The 13,328-nt window shown below is 38.0% G+C and overlaps 1 protein-coding gene across 3 annotated transcripts in view; it reads left to right on the forward strand.

Annotated features, from left to right (window-relative positions):
* Positions 1 to 13,328, forward strand: part of LOC107047355 (triple functional domain protein) — a 35,379-nt gene that overhangs the window by 13,113 nt on the left and 8,938 nt on the right. For all 3 annotated transcript variants that reach the window (XM_015270121.1, XM_015270128.1, XM_015270124.1), the window contains exons 9-11: positions 5,148 to 5,475; positions 10,446 to 10,515; positions 11,817 to 12,532. In XM_015270121.1, the coding sequence (XP_015125607.1) occupies positions 5,148 to 5,475; positions 10,446 to 10,515; positions 11,817 to 12,532 (1,114 nt within the window). The remainder of the gene's footprint in view (positions 1 to 5,147; positions 5,476 to 10,445; positions 10,516 to 11,816; positions 12,533 to 13,328) is intronic.

The raw sequence follows: 13,328 nt of genomic DNA on the forward strand, positions 1-13,328 counted from the left end.
CCCATCGATTGCACTTATCGACAAGAAAAAAAAATGGGCTAGAAAAATCATGCTGTCGTGATTGTCTCGGCAAAAATAATGGCAAAATGTCATTTGCGCGCATGTGTAAATGCGCAAAGCACAAACCACCTCCACCAATGCCTCTCCCCTCCCTCCACAGTTGGAAAAACCGTTTCAAGTTGGGTGAGCCTTGGGAGGCTGGGATGAATAGAGATGGATAGCATCTCACAACCAAGGAAAACCGAGAGGACAGATGAGGAGGGAGGAAAGAGTGAGAATAACGTTATTCCATCTTTTTCCCACCTCATCGCCTGGATGAGACTTCCCTACAACCCTCCAACCGGCGCACTCGAACTGTTGGAAAGCTCTCCCGAGCGTCGGGCGTTTCGGTACTCTACATACTATTTAATCCAGGAACGTCCCAATCAGTACGGACGCGACTCTCGGGTCGGCCGGACTCCGTTGACCATCAACGGACGATATCTTTTTTTTTCGTTATCAGAAATTAAGACTCTTCGATCCTTCCTGTCCTCGTTATTATTTTTTTTTTTCACCAAGGGGGGTTCTGGGATCATTGTGATTGCGTGGGGGTGGGTGGGTGGGCGGGGGGAATTTTGGGGGTGAAAATCATGGCTGTCGTTTTGACGTTAAATCATCACCGAGGAGCCACCGCCTCGCTGTCGGTCACGACCTCGACGCGCCTCGTCTCACCGCATCTCGTGTGAATTAACGTGTCAAGAGCAAGGATACGGGCATTCTGTCTCCCGGATAACAGTGATTATTTTCCATCTTGCGTTGGTGTTTTATCCCAGCGTGGAATTAGCGAACGATTTATCACTGGTGTTGACGATTAGAGCCCTGCAGCAATGACGTCACCAGCCGGGAAACCGGCAACAATAGCTCAAAAGGCAAGACGCAAGATATCACTACCGTGGTTTCGTCAAGGCTCGGTAGCACCTCCGCATCCTGCACTGGCGCGTCAACACACCATCGATACCCCGGGCTCTTTCCAGGCGCGACAGTTGCGTCGACAACCCTCTCTGGCACAGGTAGAATAAAATGTTGTTTAATCGTCAGGGATTAGTCGGTGTTGATGGTATTGGGGGGGCTTTTGAGGGACTTTTGAGACAACGAGTGGTCATCCCTGGGTCCAGGATTCAGTGGCGCCTGTCGTCTTTTCTTCCCTCATTTTGAGATGAGAGGAATATGCCAAAAGGGAAGAGGGGATTTGCGCAAATGCGAATGATCGATTTAGTCGTTGGATGCCGAGTGTCGATACATTTGTACGGTGACACATCGATGATAAGAATCATTGATATTGTATCTGTAATTTTTATCGCGATTTTAGTGCCTCGTACTGCGATGCTTGATGTCAGATCTATTTTGGGGGGGGTTTCATGTGTCTTTTGGGTGGAATTTTTTTGAGGATGGACGATTTTTTTTTTCGTGTGGGAATGAGGAATATTGTGGATGGTACTCCCTCGACCGCAGGCGATTTGGTCTCCCGTGGGTAATGGTGATAACAGTCATGACAAATTCAATTCCAGGGAATGAGGAAGAGAGGATAATGGAAGGATTGTTGATAAACTCGGGAAGATACAATAATCCTAGTCAAATTATATTATTTTGGGCTGGAAATGTTTTTCAGAAATTTTTGCTGAAAATATTGAATTTTTTACTAGAATTATTGCACTAGTCGGGAGATTTTTCTTTATTATTGTTCTCCGAGGGATTTTTAAAACGGACAAAAATGTCTGACAAATCTTTATTGGCCTTCCAGAATATTTTGATCGAATTCAAGCATATTATTCATTATAGATATAGAATTATATTCTAAAACTCTGAATATTGTGGGCATTACTCTTTTGACCACTAGCAATTTGTCCTCACGTGTGTAACTGCGATAACAGTCGTAACAAATTCAATTCCAAGGAATGAGGAGCAGAGAATAATGTAACGATTATTGGCAAACTGAAGCAAATGCAATGCCACTAGTACAATTACCTTATTTTAGGTTGAAAAAGCCATTTTCAAGAAATTTTTGCTGAGCTATTGAATTTTTTTCAAGAATTATTGTATGATAGTCATGCGGATTTTTCCCTTCAAAGAAGATAATAGCGCGTGGTTACTGAGTTCAGAAGAATAACTGTTCGATTTTTATTCTGAGGAAAATGATACATTTCAATCTTTATCTTTGTGACCTAAATAAGGTACATTTTTCTTCGTTATTGTTTTCAAATTAGAAATTTAAAAGACTGTCAAAAAATAACAAATTTCGTTGCATTGTCAAATGTCTCTGGAATGTTGCTGGCAGTCAAAAATGCAACGAATGAAAGGGTTAAAGAGACAATTATATTCCAAAACACTATATTGTGGGCATTACTCTCTAGACTCAAACGATTTGTTCTCCCGTGTATAACAGTGATAAAAGTCATGACTAATTCAATCCCAAGGAATGAAGGAGAGAGAATCATGCAACATTTTTTACCAAACTCATAAGATGGAATAACCCTTGTGAAAATTACATTATTTTGGGTTGAAAATGTAATATTTACGAGAAATTTTTGCTGAAAGTCTTGAACGTTATACAAGAATTATTGCATTATAGTCATTAAATTTCTTTTCCTTCAAAGACGATAATGGAGACGATAATGGTTACTAATTTTTATTCCGAGAAAAATGAAACATTTCAACCTTTATTATTTTTGTGACCTAAATATGCTAGATTCTTCTTCATTATTCTTCTTGAATTGAAATTTTTTTTTAATGTCAAATCACTCTAGAATATACCTGACAGTCTGACAAATCTCCATTGACATTTCAACACCATTTCTATTGACACAAATGCAACGAATGAAAGGGTTAAAGAGACAATTATATTTCAAAACACTCCATACTGTGGGCATTACTCCCTCGACCACAAGCGATTTGTTCTCCCATGTGTAACAGTGATAAAAGTCATGACAAATTCAATTTCAAGGAATGAGGAAGAGAGAATAATGTAGCGAATATTGACAAACTCTTTTCGTTTTCCTGTGTTCTCTCTAGTGTCGTGCGGATTAATAGACCATCAGGGAGAAAAAATAATTGAGGGACGGGGGGAGGGGTGGACAGTGACACTCCTGTCGTGCGCCGAGTCAATTAAATCGCCACTCAATTTATATCGACTAATTGCTGTGGGGCAATTATGAAATCACGATAATTGAATATTATCCCCGTTAATTTCTCATTTGAATTTTGATTTTCTCACATTTATGTAATCAGATAGTGATGGGATGGTGGAGTAAATGTTACACACGTGCTAACAATTCCCTTTGCTCATTTTTTTTCTTCAGTTTGAAAATAAATCTACAACCCACGATATCGAATTACTTTATCTGTCATCGGGCTTCTGCTCAGTTTCCGTCCTTGGACGTATCGCGTTCATTATTATTGAAGATCTCACCTTATTCTCATTGAGCCAGAGTGATTAAAAAAATAATTGAAATACCGATGGATGATGGGTTCATTTGGGGCGAGTTGATTGGGAAATTTCTTTTATCGGTATTAATTTTTTTCTCAGCGTTCTGTACGTCTTTTCTACATTTTTTCGACAATATCCGAGTCAAGCGAGGCAGGAGTAATACATTAGTCGCTCCGACGGTCCGAAAATTCAAAAGAACGGGGGTATTTTCACGTTGAACCCAGTTGTATCGATCCATCGATTATTCAACAAGCGATTGGTTCACATGATCTACTTCTCTGCTTTTGGAATACACTGCGATTTTTCACTGAATCTTGGTGTATTTAATATTTGAGTTGTACGTCATTTCTCTTTGAGGAAAATGAAGAGCGGAAATTTAAATAATTCAAGGATTCTCTGCAGAATTCTCAGAGAAAATGCATCAACTTTAATAGAAATTACATTATTTTGCGTGAGAACTTTTTTGTTAAATACATAACATTACTTCTCTATTTTTGGAATACACGACGATTTTTTAATGAATGAATTTTTAATGAACCAATCTCGATCTATTTAATATTTAAATTATACATAATTTTTCTTTGAGGAAAATGAGGAGAAGAAATGTTGAAAATTTTCGGATTTCCTCCAGAATCCTCAGAAAAAATACAATAATTTCAATAGAAATTACATTATTTTCGTAAGAATTTTTTTTTTAATGCATAAGGTTATTTCTCTCTTTTTGGAATACAATGCGGTTTTTCATTGAATCTTGGTCTATTTAATATTCGAGTTGTACATAATTTTTCTTCAAGGCAAATGAACAGAAGAAATGTTAAGAACGCAGGGATTTCCACCGGAATTCTCTTAGAAATTTCTTTATTTTGGATGAAATTCGCTCTGGTTTTGTCAAATTTTTACCGGACTTAATGCATTTTCTATTAAAATTTTAGTGAAAAACATTAAGACGTAATTCTTAATGGTTTTTTCTTAAGAAGATAATAGAGAATGGTTATTGAGGTCGTAAGGATTTTAACTTTCATTCTAAGGGAAATGGAACACTTCAAGCTTTATTATCCGCGCGAACTAAAAAAGGTAGAATTTTCTTTATTATTCTTCTCGAAGTAGAGGTCAAAAAGGCTTTCACAAAATTGTTATTTTTTGCATTAAAACATTCTTATAATATTCCTGGGAATTTTCGAAATATTAATTGAACTTGCAGGAATGGTTCATAGAATTATTCTAACACAGAACTTCACAATAAACCCGACCTTTTTGTGTAAAAATTACAATATTTTTACGCAATCCACTACAGTTATTGCAATATTTGCAGAAATCTTTGTAAAAATTCTGCCACAATTTTCTCCAAAATTTTCTCCATAATTCCCAAAATCTTAATAAATCTGTTCAGACTGGAGTGGTGGAAACGACCCGGGTGATAGCTAATCAAAATTTCAATAATTCTCCTAAATTAAATGAGATTAGCCTTACTTTACAAATTTCAGCAGAACCCGACGAGAAAACCCAATAACTTTACAATAGACCAAACCATTTTGGGTAAAAATAACAATATTTTTATGCAATTGACTAGAATTATTGCGACGTTTAACGGAATTCTTGTAAAAATTCTGCCACAATTTTCCCAAAAACTTGCTCTCCACGTAATGCCTCGCATAATTCCAAAAATCTTGATAAATCTGTCTAGACTGGAGTGGTGGAGATGACCTGGGTGGTAGCTGATCACTCAGCAGCCCCTGGCACCCGTGAACTAACAGTGACCAAAGGCCAACAAGTGGAGGTCCTCGAGAACGGCAGTTCCAGTGGCACAAACACCACAACAACTCCAGGTGATTGGACGCTCGTTCGCCTGCCCCAAGGGCCAGGTCAGTCGGACCCCCCAGCCGAGGGCCTAGTGCCAACGAGTGCCCTCAAACAGCCACCTACAACATCATGCAAAACGTCGCCGTCCAGGAAACCACCATCACAAACAACCATTCCAATTGCTCAACAGTCACTCACAAATGAGGATGCGGGTAAGTTGAATGTTATTCCCCGCGAATGAATGCAAAGAATGAGTGTTTATACGTGGAAAGAATTCTCGTTGATGGAGAGGGTGAGGTGGTGGGGAAAAAAACTATGAATCACAAGTGCATGTTTGAGAAGCCAGAAAAATGTATCATTCCATTTGATACAAGAGACCTCTTTATCCTCATTTGATCTGATTGACATTGAAACGATTTTTCTCAATACGAAAATAATTCGTGCCTCGTGAATTCAGTCTCGCATAAACCTGACGACAAGTATATTGAACAATTGTCTTGTGCGATTTTCCTATCGACACGAATGAAAACAGTTAAAGCCCTGTTCGCATTCGTTTTCCGACAATGGACAGGAGCAAGTGGTGCATTAAATTTTAACGACACCAGGATGAGTCGAAAAAGCATGGCAAAAAGATAGCCTTCGTTGCCTTGAGAAACATCAGCTAGATTGAATTGACCGAGACAATCATAATCACGTTGATTATGTATTTACAGTAAATAGTACATACGTGGTATTATTTTATGTACGGTGGCATACATGAGGCCGTAGGTCCGCACTCGATCAATACGCACCAGCGGGTGTCCTTGACCAGTTCGCAGACTCCGGGGCGCGCTGTTTCTCTCTGCTTCACTTCAGAAAATGGTACCAAAGAGGAGTTGAAGAGAGAAAACTAGATTACGAGAGGTTGAGAGGAGATGAAAAACCTTTGCCTATCGCAATGTACGGTTACTTATACATTCGTGGATTTCCTATTTTCATGATGTTCAGAAGTTGGGAAGGATTCCAAACAACTTGGGTAATTCACACTACCCGGGAGAGACGCATTTTCGTGCTTTATTTTTTATTCCTTCCTTTGAGACAGTGTGGCGATGAGGTGATGCCTCAACACCACTGAGTCGACTGTCGTTTGAGGCAGGAAAACATCATGTTTGCCAGTCTTGGGCGAGCGTACTTAGCGCGCTCAAACGGTCTCTGAATAGTGCGTGTTAATTGTCTCTTTTTTGGAGAATTGAGATCTGTGGCGTGAGGATGGCTGACAAGAGGCCTTTAATAAATGTTGTGAGGACTAGATCACTTCCGTTATCGGGAATTGCACAGACAGGTTGGCAGACAGTCTTTTCTTCAAAGTTTTGTATCGATTTTCATGATATTCATAAGTTGGGAGGTATTCCAAATTATTTGGTTAATTTACATTATTCGGAAGAGACATTTTCGTGCTTTATTTTTTATTCCTTCCTTTGAGACAGTGTGGAGATGAGGTGATGCCTCAATAGTACTCAATACCACTAAGTCTCGACTGTCGTTTGAGGCAGGGAAACATCATGTTCGCCAGTCTCGTTCGAGCGCACCTAGCGCGCTCAAACGCTCTTTGAATAGTTCGCGTTAATTGTCATTGTGTTGAAAAATCTAAATCTGGGTCATGAGGATGACTGACAAGAGGCATTTAATAACCGTCGTGAGGACCAGGTCACTTCCGTTACTGGGAATTACACGGAAAGGTTGGCAGAAGATAATTCATTGAGAAAATATTGGCTCTTTCAGTTATCCTGGGAGATCTCGTGGAAAATTTCGCCACTTACGAAAATCTAGTTTTCTCTCCCAAGTTTTGTTCCTCACGTGCCACATTAAATTGCACCAATTTTCATGATACTCGAACCTCGGAGGGATTCCAAACGACTCGGTTAATTCACACCACCCGAGAGAGACACATTTTCGTGCTTTATTTTTTACTCCTTCCTTTGAGACAGTGTGGAGATAAGGTAACGTTCACCACCACTGAGTTTCAACCGGCGATCGAGGCAGGAAAACATCATGTTCGCCAGTCTCGTTCGAGCGCACCTAGCGCGCTCAAACGCTCTTTGAATAGTTCGCGTTAATTGTCATTGTTTTGAAAAATCGAAATCTGTGTCATGAAGATGACTGACAAGAGGCATTTAATAACCGTCGTGAGGACCAGGTCACTTCCGTTACTGGGAATTACACGGACAGGTTGGCAGAAGATAATTCATTAAGAAAATATTGAGTCCTTCAGTTATCTCTGGAGATCTCGTGGAAAATTTCGTCACTTACGTAAAATCCAGTTTTTTCTCGAATGTTTGTTATTCACGTGGCGCATTAAATCGCATTTAACTAGGGAATTCTGATGGGTAACGCCTGGCGACAACTTAATCGAGTGTCACCGTATATGGAAGACACCTTGGCACCTCCTTACGAGGTGGAATGTAACGTTACAACGCACACTGACATTGAAAACATCATTTTACGAGGAAATTTCAATGGAAATAGTGAATTTATCCACTCGAACAATTACTTTGCCCTCTGAAGCTGATGGACATTAATTATTAAGTAAAATTATTGGTCTCAGTAGGTGAGGGAACAATGGAAATGCTGACCGAGGGAATATAGTGGTCACGCACGAGAGACGCGTGGAGTGAAAATGCCGACAAAAAATATGATAATATGAAAAATACACGCCAGTATAAATCACGCAATTCTTCTTCTAGTGTATGTACACATTTTTATTTAGATTGAATGACGTGTCCTTATCTCTTTCCGCTGGGAGTGGAGACGAAAATATTAAAAACGTGAGAATAATGATTCCTTTGACGATAATATCGTCGAGATAGGGTATCATCCATATGCGTTGATGATACAGAGGTAGTTTGTATATTCTGGTACGAATCCAAGTACGCAGGCCATCATTCCATCGTCGGTGTATATCGATAGACTGTTTTTACCGTAATTTTAACAATATAGAATAAGATACAGTTGGTTTTTTTTCGTGAATTGCCGGGGTTTCAATCGATTTCTATCGGTCTCCACAGGCCATTCCACCACCATTTCCCCATGGGGTATATATTCTTTTCATTAATTCCGAGTACAAATACGTGACAACTACGATGTAGCTACGTGTGACAGGTACTCGTTATTATCGATTATTTGTTTGCTTGTTAACAAAATTACGGGAACAGAATTTTTGTATTTTATTTTTTCATTCAGAGTGAGCATGATCTCCACAAAGAGATTGCACATTTGAAATTTATTAAATTTTAGACTTGGTAAAGTATTTCTAAAATGATTAACTACTAATGATTAACATTTCTAAAATGATTAAGTACTGGTTCATTAACTTAAAAAATCGATATTGTTTAGCACTTGAGAATGATCGGAATCTAATCTAAAAATGAGTAAAAAAATTGTTTCATTAATTCCGGATACAAATACGTGACAGGTACTCGTTATTATCGATTTTTTTTTCTCTCGTTAACAAAATTACGGAAACAGAATTTTTTCATTTTCTTTTTTTTCAATTCTGAATTATTACGAGCGCCACAAAGGGATTGCACATTTGAAATTTATTAAATTTCAGACTTGATAAAATTTTTCTAAAATAATTAACTCGAGTGGTTCATCAGCTTCAAAAAAACGATGTTGTTTAACTATGAAAAATGATCGAAATCTAATCTAAAAATGTGTAAAAAATTTTTTTTCGTCAATTCTGGATAGAAATACGTAACAACTACGGTGGTGAGCCACGTGCGACAGGTACTCGTTAATATCGATTTTTTTGCTCTCGTTAACACAAATTACGAGAACTGAATTTTTTCTTTTCAATTCAGAATGAGCACGTTTGCCACAAAGAGATTGATTACACATTTGAAAGTTATAAAATTTCAAGCTTCGTAGAGAATTTCTGAAATTATTAAGTCTAGTAGTTCATCATCGTGAAAAAACGATATTGTTTAGCACTTGAAAATCATCAGAATCTAATCTAAAAATTAGTAAAAAAAATTTCTTCATTACTTCTGGATAGAAATACGTAACAACTGCGATGTACGGAGAGAAATATTCAATAAAAATTACGTATCTTTTCCGTAATTCCGGAGCGAAATGTAGTTGTAGGAAATTTTACGCGAATTTCACGTAATTTTTCACTAAAATCACGGAATTTTTGCAGAACGTTCCGTAATTTTTACCTGAATCTCCTGCGAAAAAATTACTATACCGTCACTTAAATTTTCTGAATAGATTCCGTAATCGGTGAGCGAATTGTGAATTCCGTCATTTTTACTGAACATTTCTCTCCGTGTGGTGAGCCACGTGTGACGAGGAGATTTTTTTTCCTTTTCTTCTTCCAATTCAGAATGAGCACGATCTCTACAAAGAGACTGCACATTTGAAATTCGTGAAATTGTTTCGAGAGGAAGTGGTGAGGAACGAGAGCATGGTAAAAAAATTCTGATCATTAACTCTAGTGGCTCATCAGCGTGAAAAAGACGATATTGTTTAGCACTTGAAAAATCATCGGAATCTAATCTAAAAATAAGTAAAAAAGGCATGTCGAGAGGGTTGTGCGTATAGATATGACGTCAGACGTGCATCCACGAGAAATTCTCCGGTTTGATGGGGGCGAAGTGACTTAGCCACGGCCTTTAACTGTTGTCGCACATACGTGACGATAAACTATAAGTTAAAAAAGAAAAACGACAGGAGTTGGAATCGAACCAAATACACGAGAGAATAGAGGGCCAAAAATGACTATTTCCGCCTCTCAAATAGCCAGTGAGAAATAAAAACAAATCAGTGGTTGAGCGTTTTCCACGAGTCTCATTCAATAAAATTCATCACGTCAGGTGTGACCACTGGAGATAAACTCGGGGAAAATTTTTAATTGAAAAAGTTTATTTCGAGAATTGTTGTAACCGCGAATGCTAAAACATCACTAAACTCAAACCGACAACGTATCCCAGAGGAGAATAAACGGCACACGGTCATTGGCTCCTATTAATACTTCCGTAGATGCATCACACGTGTCTAGACGGATCAAATACACTGAATTTTGCTAAATATTACAAATTAGTGATGAAAAATCTAGGTGTTTGAATGTCTCTCATATTTTGGCCCGACAAACAAACTGTCGCTATTCACTCGAACAAATTATTTAATGATTAATTATCCTCAGATACTGGGGGCGAGGGTAATGGATCAACCAGTACTAATTCACCCGGAAACAAGAGGCGTGGCTTCAGTGGGTAAGTTGCACTCTACCTAAATGCCGACAATCTTGGCCTAACTCAACTACTTCACACGGTGGAAAATTTTGAAAAAAATTGGGGTTCAAGAATCTGCAGTGTTAAAAATTCAGGGCGAAAATTCCCGGTTCACTCCTTGGCAATTTTTATAGAATGAAAGTTGCACTGAAATTTCGGCGATTTTCATGAATGAAAATCCATAATTTAGCGGAAAAATCAGTGAAAGCTATACATTTAAGTTCCACGTTTCTACGGAAGTAAAGAACAATCAGGGAAATTTTGCGCTGTTTGGTACTAAATATTCATGGTTTGATTGAAAATTCAAGTAGATTTCAATGAAATTAGAAATTCCATGATTTCTTTCCATCTCAATTGAAATTTATGTCATTTAATGAAATTTTCACTTCAAATGATGGAAAATTCACGTAAAAAGTTGGTGTACAAGCACCTGCAGTGTTGAAAAAATTTTAAGTGAAATTTACGGTTCACTTCTTGGAATTCTTTACGAAGTTGATCGTTCCACTCGAATTTTGAGGAATTTCATGATTGAGAATTCACAATTTTGTGAAAAAATCAGTGGAATCTGTAAATTTAAGCTCAACGTTTCCATGAAAGTGAATAAAAAATCAGGAGAATTCAGGTAAACATATTCTTTAATTTTTAATTAATTGGAAATTCAGAGTTATTTGGTACTCAATATTAATGTTTTAATTGAAAATTCAAGTACGTTAGCGAATTTTCGTTTTTCTGCTTCTAAAAGATGTTGACTTCCATTGAATTTTCAGTAAAATCCATAAATTCATAATTTTTTCACTCCTAAATGTTCCATGAAATTTCATTTTTTCCAAAAACTGTATTCGCCTTTGAAATTCAACAAAATTGAGTTTTTCATATTGAGCGATCGTTGAAATTTCAATGTCAGCTTGAATTTCCATTCACTGTAAAAATCGAGCATTGCCCTCAATCGAATTTTCAATACAGTAAAAATTCAGGACAATACTGTCCCGAATTTTCGTAATTCTCAGACATTATCACTGCCATATGGACCTGAGAATTGGAATATCCTTGAATACTCCAGAACTAGATTCATTCTTTAATAACAACATGTCTGAAAATTTCATGAAAATAAATTCATGTAAATAACTCGTTAAAAATTTCCCGAGTTTATAATTTCCTACCACTGCAGTTTCATACAAATTTTCCTGTAAATTCTCTACGTTTTTACGACAAATTTTGACCGCCCGCCCCTCCCCCCCTCTCCCGAAAATAAAATAGACAATAAATTATTATTACAAATAAAGACGAAAATGGTTACCAACACCACTGCGCAAACTCAGTCAGGGTAAAGTAGAGAAGCCCTCGTCATCGGATCGTCCACCACTGAAGAAGACAGGCTCTGACAAGCGATTTAAGCTGCCGACAGGTGATAAATCAGGTAGAACAGTGTCCGAGGGTGAGGAGGGTGAGGAGGAGGAGGTCGAGTGTGAGGACAGTGAGACAACAGAGAAATATCTAGAGCAGAATGGTGGTGAGGACGGTGATGATGATTTTGAGCTACCACCACCAATGAAACCAATACCAGAGCCAATTCTCGTGGCAACGGGCAATGGTCCATCAGGCTCAACGATACCAGACGAATTGCCTGGTAAAATAACGTCTGAGAGGTCAATCAAGAGTCTTGACGGTGCAACAGCAGCGGATTTAGCGGAGATCGAGCAGATTGTCAAGGAGAGTATGGAGCAGCACACGGGTAATCTGGAGAGGCACAGTTTGATGGGAAGAGGGGTCCGGCCAGGTTCTACTGAGGATGGAGGCTACTCAGGGTCACCTGGACTCGGTGATGAGGGCTCAGCCGATCCCGAGGCAGCTGCTCTTGCCAAGAGACACTTTGTTATCACGGAATTAGTCGACACTGAGAGGGATTATGTCAATGATTTGAAGACCATTGTTGATGGCTACATGGCCCTCATGCGGGATCCTGATAGTGATATTCCACTTCCTGAGGATCTTCGGGGAGGTAAGGAGGAGAGGTGCTTGGTCACCGTGATTGGGGGGATTTTTCGAGGGAAGGGGGATAAATAGGGCGATAGTGGTGAAGAGATCATTAGTCAAATTCTGGGATCCCTCGGGGGGGATTTTTATTGAAGGATCTTTCCCTTTCGCATTGCTGGAGTAGAATGGAAGAGATTATTATGGGATTTTTGAGAATTTGAATTTTTTTAGAACTGAAAAGGGTTCGAATGTACATTTTCAGATGTTTCTTCACAAGAATTTGTAAAGCTTTAAAAAATTCGCAGATTAGACGAAATTTGTTTTTTTTTGTAACCAATGTTTCATAATTCTTTAGAATTTCTGGAAATCTAGGAAAACTGAAATTGCTAAATATCTTCAAATGTTGTATTTTAAAATCTGTTCACTCGAAAATATGAATGTTCTCTTGAATTTTATGAGGGGTTATTATGAAATTTTTGAGAATTAGAATTTTTGTAGAACTGAAAATTTCAAAGATTTTCGAAAACGGTTTCAATGGTGCATTTTGAAAACTTTGTTCACAGGAATTTGTGAAGTTTCAGAAAATTCGAAGATCAGACAAAATTTCTTTATTACTTTATAGACTAACGTTTCCTAATTCTTAAGAAGTTCTAGAAATCCCCACAATGAGAAATTTGCTAAAAATTTACAAATCTTCAGGAATATTCTGAGGGATTTCCGAAATTTGTCCATTAGAAAAAATTGAAGTTCCCTTGAATTTTTTGAAAGGATAATTCTATTATTCTTTACATGGCTCGGGAAAAAAAAGAAAAAACAAACTG

The sequence above is a fragment of the Diachasma alloeum genome, unplaced genomic scaffold, assembly GCF_001412515.2.
Source record: "Diachasma alloeum isolate Michigan unplaced genomic scaffold, Dall2.0 Dall_scaffold_00183, whole genome shotgun sequence".
NCBI lineage: Eukaryota > Metazoa > Arthropoda > Insecta > Hymenoptera > Braconidae > Diachasma > Diachasma alloeum.